This window comes from Acanthochromis polyacanthus, chromosome 11, assembly GCF_021347895.1.
Source record: "Acanthochromis polyacanthus isolate Apoly-LR-REF ecotype Palm Island chromosome 11, KAUST_Apoly_ChrSc, whole genome shotgun sequence".
Classification (NCBI taxonomy): Eukaryota; Metazoa; Chordata; class Actinopteri; family Pomacentridae; genus Acanthochromis; species Acanthochromis polyacanthus.
Genome location: NC_067123.1, coordinates 10,748,670 through 10,766,748, shown reverse-complemented (window position 1 = coordinate 10,766,748; position 18,079 = coordinate 10,748,670). Strand labels below are relative to the sequence as shown.

At 41.2% G+C, this 18,079-nt stretch overlaps 2 protein-coding genes across 5 annotated transcripts; one reads left to right on the top strand and one right to left on the bottom strand.

The window, feature by feature from the left end:
- Positions 1-969: 969 nt before the first annotated feature.
- Positions 970-9,558, bottom strand: gabpb2a (GA binding protein transcription factor subunit beta 2a). 2 transcript variants are annotated; one of them, XM_022212236.2, is made up of 8 exons: positions 9,413-9,558; positions 7,207-7,314; positions 6,761-6,928; positions 5,295-5,489; positions 5,003-5,171; positions 4,756-4,932; positions 4,553-4,671; positions 970-4,343 (listed from the first exon to the last, which is right to left on the bottom strand). In XM_022212236.2, the coding sequence occupies exons 2-8, from the start codon at positions 7,312-7,314 to the stop codon at positions 3,969-3,971; spliced, it is 1,311 nt and encodes a 436-aa protein (XP_022067928.1). In that variant the 5' UTR covers positions 9,413-9,558; the 3' UTR covers positions 970-3,968. The 2 variants fall into 2 exon arrangements, with proteins under 2 accessions (XP_022067928.1, XP_022067931.1); XM_022212239.2 differs by having other exon boundaries at positions 970-4,319.
- LOC127536230 (uncharacterized) lies at positions 9,118-16,324 on the top strand. Of its 3 annotated transcripts, none has more exons than XR_007945235.1 (3): positions 9,118-9,421; positions 12,374-12,482; positions 13,792-16,324. XR_007945235.1 is itself a non-coding variant. In XM_051956056.1 (3 exons), the coding sequence occupies exons 1-3, from the start codon at positions 11,793-11,795 to the stop codon at positions 14,131-14,133; spliced, it is 939 nt and encodes a 312-aa protein (XP_051812016.1). In that variant the 5' UTR covers positions 9,885-11,792; the 3' UTR covers positions 14,134-16,324. The 3 variants fall into 3 exon arrangements, 1 of the variants encoding a protein (XP_051812016.1); XR_007945234.1 differs by lacking the exons at positions 9,118-9,421; positions 13,792-16,324 and adding exons at positions 9,885-12,280; positions 12,654-12,906; XM_051956056.1 differs by lacking the exon at positions 9,118-9,421 and adding an exon at positions 9,885-12,280.
- The last annotated feature ends 1,755 nt before the right edge of the window (positions 16,325-18,079 follow it).

The window sequence follows — 18,079 nt, the reverse complement described above, 5'->3', positions numbered from 1 at the left end:
TAGTTGTTGAATCTCAACCAAATAATCGTGCATTAAATGAAGTCCTCACATTTTACTGGCAGCAGCACAGTGTGTCAGAAATAAGATGGTAATAATAAAAATAAATGATAACGGTATTCTGATGTTTACTATTAAAATTTCTGTGTGATCGGTGTGTATGTGTTTTTTGTTTTTACCAAAGTTGCTATAAAAAGAAAACAAATAACCCCTTGTCCACAAATTTAAAAAATGTAGATGTTTAAAAAATAAATCATGCAGAAATACATAAATAAATGTAAAAATAATAAATGTAGAAATACAAAAAACAGAGCAAAAATACAGAAATAGATCTAGAAATAGAAAAAATAGTGTAGAAATACATAAATAAACATAGAAACAGAAAAACAGTCTAGTAATAGAGAAAGTAAGCAATGTGCACACAGAAAAAAAACACTAAAGGTTAAAACACAAATCCAGAGGTAGGAAAATAAATATATGTAGAAACAGAAAAAAAATAGTCTACATCTACAGAAACACATGTAGAAATAGGGGGAAAAAAGCAAAAATGTATAAATAATTCAAAACTGTGAAGGAATGCTGAAATTAATATATAAAAAATGAATACAAAATACAGAAATAGAAAAAAGCATAGATCTGCAGAAATAAATGTAGAAATGGAAAAATAGTGTAGAAATATATTTTACATTATTCCTATACCGGTACAGTATTTCATTTTTCTAGTTTGATTGATAAATAATAAAGTTTGATTGATAGTTGGACAAATATTTACGTATTTCCAGACTGAGAAAAATGATGGATTATAACTGAATGTGCATGTTTGTAAAAGATCCAAACAGACGTGAGTCTTACAGTCCCAGAGCTGCAAAAACTATAGAAAGCTCATGAATAAATTATTTCACATGGGGTCAGTGAACGCCTAGTGCAGCTCTCAGGTGTTTCCCTAAAAGCATCAATAACACAACAAAGAAGTTGTTATTGGAAAAAACAAGTGTTTATATTTCAGATTACTAATGCAGGCAGCCATCATCATGTTGAAGCATTCAGATACGGTTAAAAAAATACAATTTATATGTACATACAAAAAGGTTGGCTTCACTGAGCTTATAAAAATAACTATAACTGAAAGAATGCAGAATCAGAGCAAGTAGGAAAGGAAGGAAGGTTACAGGTGAGTTTAAACAGGTACCAAACATGGATATGAGCTGACAGGTCAGTAACTGGTTTTCCACTGTGGGAGCAGACAGGGCTGAGCTGGGCTGAGAGAAGCCTCAGAGAGCGTACCTGTGGCTTCACTTGTTTAATCTCCAAGGAGGTAAACAGGTACATTTTATTCGTGCATTTGTGCAGAGGACTGACTTCATCGACTCAAACACGCAGAGAAACCAGACTCTTAATAAAGCTCCCTGCTCAGAGGTAATTCAAGGTTCAGAAACTTGATCGTCACTGATTCAGGGTTTTCTACAGGTGACGTTTTTAAAACCTTGCAGCTACAAACTGGTTCTTTTGCTGCAGTTTGTGGATGACAAAAAGCAGGATGCAGCACAACTAGAGGTTTTACAACCAACAGGCCACATTCTGGTACATCAGCACAGATCACGATGAATTATTGCAGAGAAACTTCCAGACAAAAGGCTGAATTTAGGGAAGTCGGGCCCTGCAGCCTAAAAGCTACAGTGATGCTCTTTGTGTCAGTTTAAGTGATTACAGGTACTATGTTTTCACATAAATGTGAAGTGAATTAGAAGCACATTTCAATAAAAAAAAAGTAACTTAAGCATGTTTCCATTAACTGCTGCAGATGGAATAAACTAGACTGCATAGTGCTTCTATTGGTTGCATTAGGCATAACTAGAAGAAAGAGTAGAAGCAGCCAGAAGCAAAACAAGGTCTTTGCCAACAGCTAAAAAACCTTGAACAAGAATTAAAAAAGAACTTTGTCCATCTATAAATAAAGAATGGAGAAAAGTCTTCAGGTATTGTTGTTAATTGTTTCAGGCTGTAATTCTTTCATCTCAGCTGCTTAAGCTTCAAGCTCTCTGATTAATCATGTGAGTTAAATGTTTGCTCTGTCAGAACATATTTAGAAAATGTGTTTTCCCTTTCTGTGAAGTTAATCGTTTTTCATAAAAAGTCAAAAACCACTCAGAGCAAGTGTAAAAACTAAATGTATCCTGTAGACATTCGCACCACCTCCTGTTTAAATTAATTCTGGTGGAGTGAATTAATGTAAGCACAACAGAAATACTGCTTTGTCTAAGGCTGGATTACCAACCAGTGGTAGCAACACATATGTCAACCGACAACTAGAGAAAAACTGGATTATTAGAACTTTAACGCCAATATATTTGCAAATTTTCTGTATTTACTATTAATGTATCTCTGTGCTTTTGGACTTTTTATGGCAAAAAAACATGTCACTTTGGACTGAGGAGTCTTTTATAACTAAACAATTAACAAAATATTCTGGACCAATTGTAGAAATGCTTATTTAGCAGCCCTATACCTGGCCCCAGTCAGCCCTGTCACACCCACCTGATGGAGGAAACAAAATCATGGTAATTACTAAATGAGATTTTCCACGATGGATCTGGTTCTCTTCAAGATTATGCAAATCTCAAGGGTCAACATGGGAACAAACAAGACATTAGTCAACATTTTGACCAAAAAATACTGGAAAGAAGTCGGGAAGTGTAGCGCTGCAGCCCGGAAATGATTCCCTTTGCTTGTCATAAAGCTCCAGCAAGGCCATTTGGACTCCCCACTTAATATTGGATTAAATCTCCAGAAAGAAATGGAAAACATTGTTTGGTGCTTAAACGGTCAATAAGGGATCATATGACGATGTTCTGCTGTAGAACATGATGACAATGTCCAAACAAAACTAATCACAAACAACAAAAATACAAAAGGAGATACAAGCAGGAGAGCAGTTCAGAGGGAGTGAATGTAGTGTCCAAACATTCCTGAAAAATAGATTTCTCTTTGTTTTCACAGCTCCCAGTTCTGGCTTCACTTTGCTTTACTGTTAAAGGGAAGCAAAATGGTGTTAAACAGGGCAACATGGTCCAGATTTATCAAGGCATCAGACAGACGGATGTGGTGATTCAGGAATTACCTGATGAAAAACTGCACAGAAAAAATGAATTTCAAGAAAAATTAAATGGCAAAAACAGGTGTAACGGGATCCGCAATGGCGTCCAAATGTCCAGAGTGGAAACTGTCAAAAGGATAAACTAAAACACTAAATTCCTGCTGATCTAACACAAAGCAAATGGGCTCAGTTCAGTGATGTGTTCAAAAACACTCACTCCGGGTTGAGGGAGACAGAAAGGACTCTCCCAAATCCCTCATCACTGTTTGAGTCGGACCACTGATTGCAGGTAAAATGAAAAACGCCAGTAAACGTGTCTTTTATGAAAGTCCCAACCCTGCAGCAACCACTTTGCATCCCGTTTAAGGAGGCATTCAGTGAAAAAACAATACAAAACAAAGAAACAACAAGCAGGAACTGAAAATGGTGATTTGTCTTAAGACCTCCATCGTGTTGCTCCTCATCTTCCTGCTGTGTTGGTATAAATTCATTCAGGGATTCAAAATGGTGCAAAACGAACTCCACCATCATTGTTAGTCCTCCATCAGTTTTTACTGATTGGGAAACGATTTCATTTGTCCTTTCCCATCGTGGCATTTGATCTTAATGGGGATTCAAAATGGTGCAGAGTTAAACTCTGCTATCAGGTTTAATGTCTTTCTCTGAGGATGCCATTTTGTTTCTCCTCTCTCCCACGCTGCTATCAGATGTTTGTGGGGATTCAAAATGGTGCGCACTTCCTGCCATGATTGGGCTCCTCCCCCTCCACCTCACTTTCCGTTAAATGGGATGCAAACTTGCATGAGTCAAACCAACCACCTCCTGTTTTGATGAGTCCTTTCATCTACGTCTCCCTCTCCTCACCCCTCCCTCACTGTTAGGAGCTGACCTCCGTTGTCTCCCCCCCAGTTTCCACCAGCGTCACCTGACCCTCCTCCCCCTCCATGATGATACCTCCCTCCTGCAGCACCACCATCTCTCCTTCCTCCTCCACCACACCGGAGGCTCCCTCGTCCTCGTCCTCCTCCCCTCCCACCACCTCCTCAGGGCTAGCGGCGTTGGCGGCAGCGCTGGTGGTGTTGTTGGCGTTGGTGCTGTTGGCCTGACTCTGGGCCATGGCCTCCAGCTTGATGCGGTACTCCTCGGCCTCCTGCTCTTTACGCAGCAGCTGCTGTCGGTACTCCTGAGCCTTCCTGTTGGCCTCCTGCAGCTGCCTCTGCAACAATTCCTGAAGAACACCAGTCACACAACCCTTTACAGGATAACGGAAAGTTGAAACAATGAAAAAATTGTACAAGCAAAATAAAAAACTGCTACTTCCAGATTATAACTTTTTTCCCTGCTTTTCTTTATCACATACAAGAAATACAGAAATTAATCAGTAGGTTTAACTACTGTCAGAGTGGGATGTGAAAAATTCAGGCAATAAACAGATTTTGGAGTAATGGAGCTGTAGCTAACCGTCTCTCCTCCATCGTTGTGGTTGTTGGTCACTTCCAGCTTCCTCTTCCTGGATGGTGGCGGCTGAGGCTCTTCCGTCACCACCTCCTCCGTCACCGTGTTGGCCGGCACCGCCAGCACTGAAAACAAACAAACAAAAAGTCAGCAGCACGTAAACATCCTCCAGACTCCCCACACCCTGATAGGAGACGTCTGTGTCGTACTCTGCTGTCCGTGCTGCATGGTGACGAAGAACGGCTGCGCCATTCCTCCGGTGGTCTGCAGATTGCCGTGCTGGTCTGTTACTATGGTGATGACCCTCTGACCCCCCTCGTTGACGACGGCGGCATGCTGGATGTTGGAGTCCAGAGCACTGGCAGCCATCGCCTCCTCTGAATCCCCTGAAGACACATAAAAGTTAGAACAGACACCAAAGGGGTAAAGCTGACGTGTGTGTGTGTGTTTTCATACCAGCGTTGGCCTTGTTGAGGAGCTCAGCCAGGTTAACCACGCCGCCCTGTATGGCAGGTATTCCCTGGATGATGAACTGAGGCTGGTTGGTGGTGCTGCTCGTCTCCACGTTCATACTAACCTGGTTCATGTTCACCTGATTCATGTTGACCTGGTTCTGCATGCCCTCCTGGATACGTAAAGTAGAAATTTTTGATTAGTCCACCATTACAAACACAGTAAACATATTTTTTTTCTGAGTCTCAGCCTCCATTCAGACTAAAGTATTCAGGTTTTTCAAACTCCGTCTCACCTGCAGCAGCAGCATCAGCTCGGTGTTCTGGATGTCGACAGCGATGTCGAATGGTGTCTTGTCAAACTTACTGAGCGCGTGCACATCAGCACCATGTTTGATGAGGGTCTCGACCACGCTGTGATGTCCGTGCTGCGCCGCCCAGTGCAGAGCCGTCATCTTCAGCATGTCTTTGGCGTTGATGTCTGCGCCACTCTGAAAACAGATTTTCACAGAGGTGGTCAGCAATTGCTCAGTTATGATCAACAGAGAATTCATCGGTAAATATTCTTGTTCAATCAATCAAACAAAGTTTATTTCTAAAGTGATTCACAGTGAAAAACAAGAGAATAACTTAAAAACAATACAGTAACTTAAAACAGAACAATCAATCACACCTACAGGCAAATTTCGAAAAATCAGTTAACCTCAGCGTATTTTTGGACAGTGGGAGGAAACTGGAATATCCAGAGGAAACCCACGCATGCACAACGAGGACATGCAAACTCTATGCAGAAAGATCCCAGGAAGGCCAGGACGCGAACTGGGGATCTTCCAGCTGCAAGGCGAAAGTGCTAACCACCACGCCACTCTGCAGCCCGTAAAACCAGATCATTGAATAAGGCAGATTTTAAGCAAAAATGCCAAACAATCAAAGAGTAACTCTGAATCTAGTGTTACAACATAAATTTGTCATGTATCAAAATATGACTTTAAGGAGCTGACACCAATAGCAGAGCAGTTGTGAATCACAACGTAAGGACTCAAATTTCGCCAAAGGCGAGTTCCTTTTTTGATTCCCGGCCAGGTGAACCTTCACTGCATTTCATTCCCCTACTCTCTTTCCTGAATACCTTTACTGCTGCTGTCAAAATGAAGGGCCAAAAAAGATTATAAACAAATGAACATCAGTTTAGTAGAAAGAGACCCTGGGAAAAAGTTAGTGCATGCCAGCTAGCTACATACCTGAGGTTCATGCTAATGCTAAGCTAGGTTTTGTAAGTGCTAATACAGGACGGTAGTTGACTGTCAGTAGAGGTGCTGCTCCTGTTCAAGAGCAGAAGGACTCAGATTATTTGCTTATCACAACATTCAAACTAAAGTGATGAGGTGGGCATTCAATGTTCTGCTCCAAGTACAAATACATTTTAGAGGTGGCAGTAAACACTGACAGATATTGTGGACTGATAAGTTGCTGCAACAGTATTTAAAGACATCTGTTCCAGTTCAGCAGCTGTTTCCAGGATGAGGACTAATGTTGACCACAGTGAACTAATTACTCCATTTACTTGTATCTTTAAATCCATAGTGTAGCTGACCTAATACCACAAATAATATTAAGTCTCAGTGATTAAAAATGTTTTTATTGCAGATGGAAATGCGTTCACTACTTTGTTCAATCAATGATTGATCGATTATTGATTGTTAACATAGCTGACCATTAGTTAAGGAAGCTGTTTAAATTTTGTCAATAAAGCAGCTCCTACCCGGACCAGCAGCTCTACGATGACCGTGTGTCCCTCGGCAGCGGCCATGTGTAGCGGGGTCCTGTCCACTTTGGTCCGGGCGTCTCTGCTGACGCCGGCTCTCAGTAGGACGTCGGCGGTGGAATAATGTCCGTGCTGAGCGGCCAGATGAAGAGGGGACGTCCCCAGCTGCAGAAAACACAGGACAGTCTCAAATTATCCCCAAATGATGAACTTATTCTGGCATTGTCCGCTTGTGTATACTAAGCAGGTTATATGTTACAAATATGTAAAATTAGGAATGTTTAAGTGCTGTTGTGTCATTCGATAAAACCTGCTTTAACTACTCAAAAATTTGTTGCATGTATGAGGGAGAGCGTTAAAACCAGGATTTTTTTTTAGGATTTATAATTCAGAGTTTAAGAACCATTCTGACAGAAATAAACAAACTGTTGGTGATGTCTCACCCAGTCTGTAGTGAACGGAGCTCCATTGGCCATCAGGTTTCGGACCTCATCGTCCTGACCTTTCCTAGCCGCCTCCAGTAGTCGCTTCCCCAGGTCCACCAGCGACATCTAACAGAAGGATCAATACAGGCGATCAGTTCTCATTAATATCTGTGTCCTGAACTGTAATAAAGCTTCTTCAAAATTAACAAACATCTAAATAACTAGTTAATCCAATCCAAATGAATATGCACAAACAGATATAGCTCTAAAAATCATATGAATAAAGTAAGAACATTCAAAAGCATTTATTCACTTCTATTCTGTCAAATCCTGTAAAGACCAGTTGATGAATCTGCAACTAGTCCAGCAATCAAACTGATTGTCGTCAGAAATGTGATGATTTTCTTTGTAATATCACAAAAAAGCTAATATCTTTGTGAAGATATCACACTGTCTTGTGGTGTTTTTGCTACTATCAGACATCTTTTGTCTGAGTACATGTATGGTCAAACTTTTGTTTAAATGTACATACAATCAATAAAGCAGCAAGACTAACTGATACATGAATAAAAAAGAGGAGGGACAGAGGAGGTTCAAGATTACAGACCAAACAGTTAACACTATACTGGGCTTTGCAAAACTTCTGCTACACTCGGTTTCATGATCTTTAGAGACGTTTACATGTCGGAGTGAAAACTTCCATTAAACAAACTGAAAGTTCTACCTCATAGGCAGGTGTCATTAATTCAAATTTGTTCTCCGGTGATGTATCAAGATGGAAGTCAAAAGAGTTGAGATATCTGCTCTCCTTCGTGCCGGCCACAGCAAGTCTGACGGAGCCAAACAGCTGAACATCAGCCGGATGGCCGTCCACAGAGTCGCGGAGAGGCTCAAGAATGGTGAAGACCCGAAAGATCTTCACCATTCTTGAGCTTCTTAATAGCAAAATCTTTGGTTTTCAGCTTTTCTGATGTAAATATTCTGTTGTTCTTCTTTTCTATGGAATATTTTTCTGTTTATACGACCTTTAATTATACAAATACACAAATTCTGCAGGGTGACAGGTGTTTTTCTCCGACAGCTGACATTTGAAAGGCTTAAACAAACTTTTGCTAATACCTTTACAAGTCAATAAAATTATATACAAATTACATCTATTTCCTGTTTCATTCAATAAAATTATATACAAATTACATCTATTTCCTGTTTCATTGTTTGCTTTTAAATAAACTCAAAAATATCAATGCTATGATTTTTTTTTTACATTTACTGAGCAGTTTTTTTTGACGTTACAGAATTTATCTAGTATTTAGTATCTTTGCTCGCCTCCCCCTCCTCACACACGTCACCGAAATGTGTTAGCTGAAGGTAATAGCTACGTGCCCATTATCGGACACAACCTCTACTCATACTACTTTACCTGGTCAAATTCGTTAAAAAGTTTTTAGTATGTACAGTTAGTATTAGTTCTTAGCCAGGTGGATATTAAGAAGAAGAGTCGAGCTGTGAACTTGATTAACTCGCTGTTAAAGAAGTGATAAAAAACAACACAAATCGGCAAGTGTCCGATAATTGACTCACATCTGGAAACGTTCCGGGCGCTAACAAAATTGACGAGCTAAAGCTGCATAAAATAACTTCTCAGACACAAAATGTAACCGGGTTTGATGACTGATACTGGCGTGAGTGGATTATTTGAGTTTTTAACTCGAAATAATGCTTATATTTTCGTGGAACATCGTGTCCGATAATGGAACCCGTGTCGTTACACAGCACTTGTGATTGCGAAACAGCGGAGAGAGACGAGGGTTTTCTCTCCGCGGCCGAGGAGCCATTTTACGCGCCTTCACGGACAGAAAAGAGTCCGCCATGTGCCACGTACCCCCCCGTGCCTTCTCCAAGCCGTTATCTGGCACCTCCACCGTGTAAACCTGCAGCCTCCGCCACCCAAACATTTACAGTAACACCAACAGGAAACCGTTTGATATTAAGTTGTTGGTTTTCCGGGGGAAGTCACAGAAATTTCCTATTTTACACGCGGAGAAAAAACCACTTCCACATCCGGTTAACTAGCGTTCTTCATGCGCGCACCGTCAAACAGCTGCCCGGAGTCCCGCAGCCGAAACCCTCAATCCCGTCGACTTGTCCTGCTTATTCTTTACCATGTGAAGGTAGAAGAAATGATCGATTTCTCCCGACGGAGGACGGCGGTGCGGCTACTTACCGTGTCCAGGTTTGTTGGGAGCCCGCCGGGCTGCCCTCTTCGCTGCTAATGTTAGCACACTAGCAGGCTAAACACCCGCTCCGTGTGCGGAGGGTTGGTGCGCTTTTATCGCTCTGCTCTGCGGTGAAACGGGTCAGTGATGTGCAGACTTTTATTCCAAATTCGCTAAGCACTCCGATTAGGCGCCACTGCCGCCTGTTGAGCTCCTTCGGGCCTGTTTACTGCGGAAAGTTAGCGAGAAACGGCCGCTACCAGGCTGGATGTTATGGATGTAGCCTCTTTCTTCTTCTGGGGATATTTGCGGCAGACGGCACACAGTAGAGGCGCACTGCGGCCATCCACAGGTCATTTGTAGAACGCCATTCACAGATTAATCCTTACGTTTTGGCAGCTAGTTCTGTAGCAGATAATTATCTGGTTGCTTCATATATAATTTCCCCCTATATGATGTATAATCTTAAAGACTAAATAAACCCTCGGGTTTGTTTTGAATTTCTTTAAACCAATCACACATGTCATTGGCGGGCTAAATGAAGGATGCAGCTTCAGTATTCCCTCAAAATAGTGATGGTTTGAATAGTTGTGGTGGAATATTTACATGAAGGGAGGTGAGCACTATGATTAAAATGGATAGTTTTCTGAGAAAAACTAGCAGAGCTGCCTTACTGCATGATCCAAACCTTGGGGGAAAACTTTAAATTTTCACTGTGGTAGGTGGTTGTTATAGTTCCACTGAGACAGTTATGTCAAGTACAGTCGAGTGACTCAATTATAGATTTTGTTGCTTCATGACATGATTTTGAAACAGCCCACAAAATGTGTGATGATGACAGGTAATGAAATTGTTGATTCTGCTTGTGGAACGTTGTCCCACTTGGCCTGAAGGGCTTGGAGGACATTGTGAGGGACAAAATCACTTTGTTTGGACAAGTCCATCCAGAGCATCATGTGGCAGGTTGTCTATACGATCACACTGCCTGATTGATACAGTGGATGTGTGGATATCCAGGTGCAGTGGCGGCTGGCCAATAGAGGGCGCTCGGGCGCCACTCCACGGGGCTTTTGATTTTTCATTCTTAAAATAAATATTTTTTTAAAATAAACAATAATCAGTTCTTTTTAGCACCATGTGTGTACATGACATGTAATTCGCAATTACATGTCATGTACAAAATATTAATTAGATTTTTCGGGGAAAATAGTTTCCTGCTCGTCTCTGCTGAGCTGCTGGGGCGCCACAGAAACTGCCCCTCTAGTGCAGCAAAGCAACCAATTACCGACAAGAGATTCGACATAGCAACAGAAATTTATCCAATCAGAGTCGTCGAATCTGATGCCCAGAGGGGCGAAATTGATTCTGCCCCAAGCCAAGTGAGCATGAGTGATTGCAGTGGGTGACTGTGACAGTGACAATGATGGGCGACATGGACGGTGAAAGTGTACGATCTCTTCTCCTAAATCCATTTGAAAGGAGAACATTGATGGAAAAACTCGAAATAAAGCAGCGAGGCCCAGATCAACCTAATATCAAAATAAGTCAGCAAACCAGCGACAAAGGTAAACTGTATACAAGAGGCTTCTCTCGGAATTGGTACAAGAGGAAGGCTTGGCTAGCTGGATGCAGTCATGCAAATGCTTTATACTGCTTCCCGTGTTTGCTCTTTAAAACGGCTGGGACAGACACGGCATGGACTGTTTCAGGAGTAAGAGATATGAAACATTTATCTGAGAAAATAAAGAAACACGAGAGTACGAGGGCACATATGGAGAACACCGTTAAGCTAACGATGCTAGGCAAGGCTAACATCGCAACGCAGTTAGATGAAGGGCACAGGCTTGGTGTGAGGAAGCACAATGAAGAGATGGACAGGAACTGGCACATTTTGGCTAAGATAATAGACTGCATTAAATTCTGCGGGGCATTTGAGCTGGCTTTACGTGGCCACAATGAGACGGAATCTTCAGACAACCCAGGTGTGTTTATGGGCTTAGTCGATCTGGTCGCATCGCTTGATACCGTGCTGGAGGAGTACCTGAAGACAGCGACAGTTTTCAGAGGCACCTCAAAGACTGTGCAGAACGAACTGCTCGACTGCATGTTGTCAGTACTCAAGACCCGCATTCTCGAGGAAGTAAAAAGTGCGGATTATCTTGCTATTCAGGCTGAGACAACTGACATTTCCATCCGTTGCCAGTTTGTGCTTGTGCTAAGATACATTGACACTCAAAACAACATTCAAGAGCGTTTTTCAAGTTCATCCCTCTTCAAAATGCTGCCGCTGACACGATCGCCACAGCGCTGTTGGAGAGGCTGAGCATCATCCTCCCTCCCGGACAGGAGAGTAAGCTGATCGCCCAGGCTTATGATGGGGCTGCAGTAATGATGGGAGCCACAAGTGGAGTGCAGCTCAACCTCATCATGCAGCAGGCAACATCACATATCCCCAGAGTCAGGGCTTTTTTTTTTTCAGACCTTGGGGGATTTGCTGCGTTCTTCTCCCGCTCATTCAAACGAACCACTGTGCTTGACCAAACAGTGGCTCACAGACTTCCAGGGACTTCAACAACCAGATGGCACTTTCATAGCCGTGCTGTTAACACAGTGTTTGAACACAAGGATGACCTCATCCAGTGTTTCCAAACTATCAGAGACTCAGGTGACTTTGATCCAATCACTGTCAGAGAGGCAGGGGGCTTTATGAGAATGCTGGAGGAAGAAGATTTCTGCTTTCTCCTGGCCTTGTTTCACAAGATCATGCCACATGTGGACATGCTGTTTAACCAGCATCGATGTTCCAAGAGGAACATCGATGCTGTCTACATCACAGGAGTCATCCAGACATTCACCAACAGCATGCAAAAGATCAAGTGAATAATTATTTATTAATATTGTAATAAAAGTCTCCAGTATGTTAGTTTTTGAAAGAGTGATTGTGGATGCTAACCTGTGTTTCTGATTAGGGATTCCATTCCTTCTCTGAGTGAGGAATACAGCGCATCTGTGCAGCAGCACTCCACAAAGAGGAGGAGGAAATTTGGACAGGGAGAACGACAGCAGTTGGCTTCAGAGGTAAGCTGCAGTATTACAGTCCTGTTTACAAGACACCCAGTAGGTGTTTTTACCTTCTTTTTTAAAATTTGTTGATATGTAAAATTACTATATGCTATATTTCTCTGTCTGCCGTCCTCCATTCCTGTGTAATAAGAGTGACACATTTGTTTTCATTATCCTATATTGTAGTCACTGTGCAGCTACTGAGGAAGGCAGACACTGATCTCATCTTGTAAGAGAATACTGATGATAGGGCTGCACGATTATGGCCAAAATGATAATCACGATTATTTTAATCAATATTGTAATCACGATTATTAATCACGATTGTTCATCATGTTAGGAAAAATATCTGTATTTTTATTGCACTACTTTTAAGCAAACAATATATGAAGCGTTTTCAGTGCAAAGAACTCGACAGTTGTGATTTCCCTCTCTATTTCCCCCCGACATTTTTCATACAGTGTAGATAATGCCACTTTGAAGAAATAATTGCGCGAGGGCATCACATACTTATTGTTCAGTGTTCTGACCATTTTTCTGAAGCCCTCGTTGCTCGCTGTATTTATTGGACACGTCTTTGGCCAAATAAAACGATATTGCATCCGTTATCTCTGTGTGTCTTTGGGAGGTAGCTGGATACAGTGTTGCCCGATGCAGGGCCGCTGTAAGGGTTGTCTGGGTTGCCGCTGGACACGGACGGGGATTTTGTGATTTAACGTTAGCTTTAGCCTTCATGCATTCCTCGTATTTGTGTTTGTGATTTTTTTTCAGATGGTTAAACAGATTAGTTGTGTTACTGTGCCGGGCAGACACAACTCTGCTACACTCTTTACATATGACTTGTTCTTGTTTAACGTCACTTGCCCTGAATCCGAAACAAGTCCAGACGATGGATGTTGATCCGTTTCGAGGCACCAGCTCCTCACCATGATGCTCCTCGTCTCCAATTGCTGCTGTACTTTCTTCTCTCGACATGACTCGCTCGCATCAGCCCAGTCCACTGAGTGATTTGAGGCTGCCGCTGCAGGCTGCGCTCGCTTGTTATTTAGGTAGCTTAATGAAGCCTTAACCATGTGTTCACCTCCTGGTGGTTGGCTGACTAGTGATTGACAAGGCGCTTGATAAGATATGCACCAGAGCCCGCATTTTAAATGTAAATATCACCAACGATCAGGTTAATTTAATTGTGGCAGCCAAAATCGTGATCGCGATCAAAATTCGATTAACTGTGCAGCACTAACTGATGACATTATTTACTATGGTAAGGAATACTATGTGTACTTACCTTTTTTTTTTATTATTTATGTTTTATATCATGTCATAGGTATGTGGTACCATTCTGAGCCATGCCAAAGAGCGGTTCTCATTTACCAAGCACCTCATCAGCGTCACTCTACATGGAGACTTGTTTGTGCAACACACTGCGCAGTTTCCAGAAGCAGCACTGGAAACTACCGTGGAGGCCTACCCCATGTTGAACAAAGCCAAGCTGAGAACAGAGCTATCCCTCATCTATGAGAACTATGAGTTCAAGGCCTGCAGTGGTGCACTGACTCTGTTCCAGTTTTTCATGGAGAACAACCTTCAGAACACGTTCACTGAGACTGTAAGTCTTCTCAAGATTCTCATCACTACGCCAATGACAACAGCAGAATCAGAAAGATGATTCTCCACTTTAAAGAGAATCAAAACTTTCCTAAGGAACACCATGACGCAGGGTCGACTGAATGCGCTGGCCATGCTCTCCATGGAGAAAAAACTTGTCAGAAACATTCCTGACTTTAATAAGAGGGTCATTGAGTGCTTTGTCACACAGAAGGACAGAAGGGCAAAATTCCAGTACAGATAAGACACACACACACACACACACACACACACACACACACACACACACACACACACACACACACACACACACACACACACACACACACGGACAAAAATGATGGCACCCTTAATTCAATCTTAACTTTGTATTTTGTTACACGGTGTTGTTGAGCCAGTCACTGCAGTCAGGTGATTTCTGTAACTCTCAGTGAGACTTCTGCACGTGTCGACTCCTGGTGAGCAAACTGCTCCAGCTGTCTCAGGTGTGAAGGCTGTCCTTCTCCAGACTGCATGTTTCAGCTGCTTCCACAGATGTTTAGTAGGATTCAGGGCTCATTGAAGGCCACTTCAGAACAGTTCAGTGTGTTGTTCTTAGCCATTCTTCAGTGTGTAACTGTGTGTTTCAGGTCAGTGTGTCTTCACTTTGTATGCTTCCCTTGACCAGATTTTTCTTTGTATAAAGCTGACTTTAGCACAATACATCATCCAGCAATGTATTGCACTTAGTATTTTTAAATATTTTGCTCATAAATAATTATTATTTCACAGAGCACTGATATCCTGCCGTTTCTGTTCAGTTGTATTGGGATGGTTACTGAAACTGACTTGATATGGCACAGCCCCACCTAGAATATTTTTCACCAGCCGCCACTGTCCAGGTGTATTGTCATGGTTCTGACTGATCCATTATTAAGCAACAAAACACTTTTTGTGCAGTTTCTTAATAACTATAACAGAAGTGTGTTTTTAAAGCCTCTTTTGAAATTGAAAAGAAAACTTACAGCAAGCGGCTTTTATTTTTTTGTTTAGCGTACTTTATGTTGAAAGTCCTGACAAGAAGTTCAGTCTTCTTCGTCGCTGCCATAGACATATATACATAGACGCCTCATAGGCTGTCGAGAGACGTGCTTACAGCGCCGCCATCTTGAAACGGGGCCAGCGGAGGCAGCGGTGCATAGACATCTACGGAGGCCAGAGGTACTGCTGAATCTCAAAGTGGAATTATTCGCTGAATTTTGAACCGATTGCCAAACTGTTTGATTTTTTAGAAACGTCACAGGTTTAGCTACTATACAAGCTGCTCGAATATTTTTACAATGCTGGTTTTGCCACTCAACACTTAAGCTACACAGTATCTCCCTCTGACTCCAGCATAGTTATTTAAAGATGCCGGACTTCTGTTCAGCCTATGGATGCTCTAATGAGCGCTGTAAGGAAACAAGAGCTTGTGGGATTACTTTTCACATGTAAGATGTATGTAAGGAATAATATATTGTTAGCAGGTTGTCATAGCTAGAGTGAAATAAACGCCGACAAGACGGATAGAACCCCATCAGGTCCGTGTCTGGCTTCTACCCATGATCTAACCAGCTCTCTACGTCATCCTGTGTATTACACAGCTGATTACCGGTGAAATAACTAATTTTTTGTTTAAAATTCGATGTTATGAATCTAGTGATCCTAGCAACAGCCTGTTACAAAGAAAAAACAGACTTACTGCAGTAATTGGTGGGTTAGAATACAGCATCTGATAGATTTAATAATAGCCCTGATTTATGATGGAATCATTTTTGTTGCAGACAATTCTTTATCTCTGGCTACTTTTCTCACATGTTTAAGCTTTCCCAAAGAACGTGATTTATACACGTGATATAATAGTAATAGTAGTAGTACTAATAACAGTAATAATAATAATAACGATAAAAAATAATAGTAATATAGCAGTAATAATAGTAATAATAATAACTGATATAATAGTAATAGTAGTAGTAGTAGTAGTAATAATAGTAAGTAATTATAATAGTAATAATAATAATTAATAATAGAAGTAATAATAATCATAATAATACCAGTAACTGTAATATAAAAATAATAAACAATAATCATACAATATTATGGGAATATAATGATAATTATATGAATAGCAATAACAGTAATACAGTAGTACAATAATACAAAAATAATAATTGTACTCCAATGCAATGTAAAGCTGTAAATGTGAAGTTAATAAAAACCTGAGCACATCTGAACGTTTTCTGTTTGTTTTTACCGCCCGGCAAAACTGCGTTTTCTGGAAGGTATTGTTTTCAGCTGCATGGTCTTGCTTGCTTGTTTGTAACAATTTGGTTTCCGCGCGATAACTCGAAAAAATATTGATGTAGCCTCACCATATTTGGTACACAGGTGTACCATAATAAGACACAGGTCAAGTTCGCATTTGGTGACCATGACCTCATTTTCAAGGTCACAGGGGTCATCTTTGTCGCCAGGTGGTCCAAGTTTGGCAAAACTTCTTGTTTTTGTTTGTTTTTTCTATTTATATCTATCTATCTAGCGTGTCTGGCATTTGTTACAAGCAAACCCCGTCAAAATTGCTTAAGAATTGAGCGATTTAAGACAACTTTAATTGTATAAGCACATCATTCCTCTATGGAAGTAATGCATTGTAGGAGCGAGTGGCCCCGATCCAAGATGGCGGCGCTGCAGGCACGCCGCTCGAATGGGCGGTCACAGTCAATGAGGCGTCTACGTATATATGTCTATGGTCGCTGCTAGCTGCATTAGCCTCTTAGCTGTTAGCCTGTTAGCATCCCGTGTGTCAGAAAGTTGAACCGGAGCGACTTTTACCTTCTTCTTTCAGAGATTCCCGCGGCTCTCCGCCTCCTGCCGTGCACCAGGTGTCCACAGGTGTTCACCTGTCGAGGACGCGGTTTAAAACTCTTATTTTCGGGTTTTATCTGGTACAAGTATGACAGCCCCGCGACACCGGAGGTGGAAGCGGAGTGAGTTAACCTCCCTGTGGGCGGGCTCCCTGAGAACAGCGGAGGAACCGGCCTGAGGTCAGTATGAGCTGCAGATTCAGCGGCAGAGCGACGGCAGCGTCCGGGCAGAAACTGACCGCAGATCAGCCGGTACAAGTCCCGCCTGCTCCGAGTCTTGTTGATTCAAAACATGGGAATTTGGCTTCAATGAAAACTAGCATATTGATCTTTGAATATAGTAGCTTTCAGATGCACAATGTAAAGATAATCAGAATCTAATACAGCACACAACAGTAGGAAATTGTTAAATCAATATCAAACCATTTTGTTCATTAGTATTTTTTTCAACTTCATAAATCTAAATATTTTCTGTTTTCTTTCTTCCTCAGTGACAGTAAACTAAACATTATTGGTTTGTGGACAGAACAGAATTTATTATCTTACTTTATAAACAACATTTTCCAGTATTTTCTGAAGGAAACAACAAATCTGTTAATCAATGTTAAGAAAACAGTGAGCAATAAAAATAGCAGAAATCTGTCTTTATATTTAAAGTAACACAATTACCATTTCCATCAATCTAATGTAATGTGTTGTCATAATTGAAATTTAATTTGTATGTTGTTTTTTGTTTCTTTGTCTTTGTCACATTACAGTACGTTTATCAAAACTCATGAAAGTTTGCTTATGATTTTTCCTGACCAAAATGTTTAATTTACTCTATGGCGTGTTTAAATACAAATAGTTATTTTCAGATTTTTTGCACTGAATCAATAAATTCTTTCTTTATATTTAAACACAAATAAAGGGTTTTTATTTGTTATCTAAACCATTTGTCTCTTGTCCTCCAGAATAACTCATTTTCTGTCCGTATTTTAAGAAGCCAACATAATTTCAAGCAGGTGTATTTTTTTTTTTTAAAAGGACAACACCGTGCATCTTCTTCCCTCTTTGTGGAACATTATTTAAAGATAATTATGTGCTTTCATTTCCTGCTGGAGATAAACTAAAGGTGAATAGAGT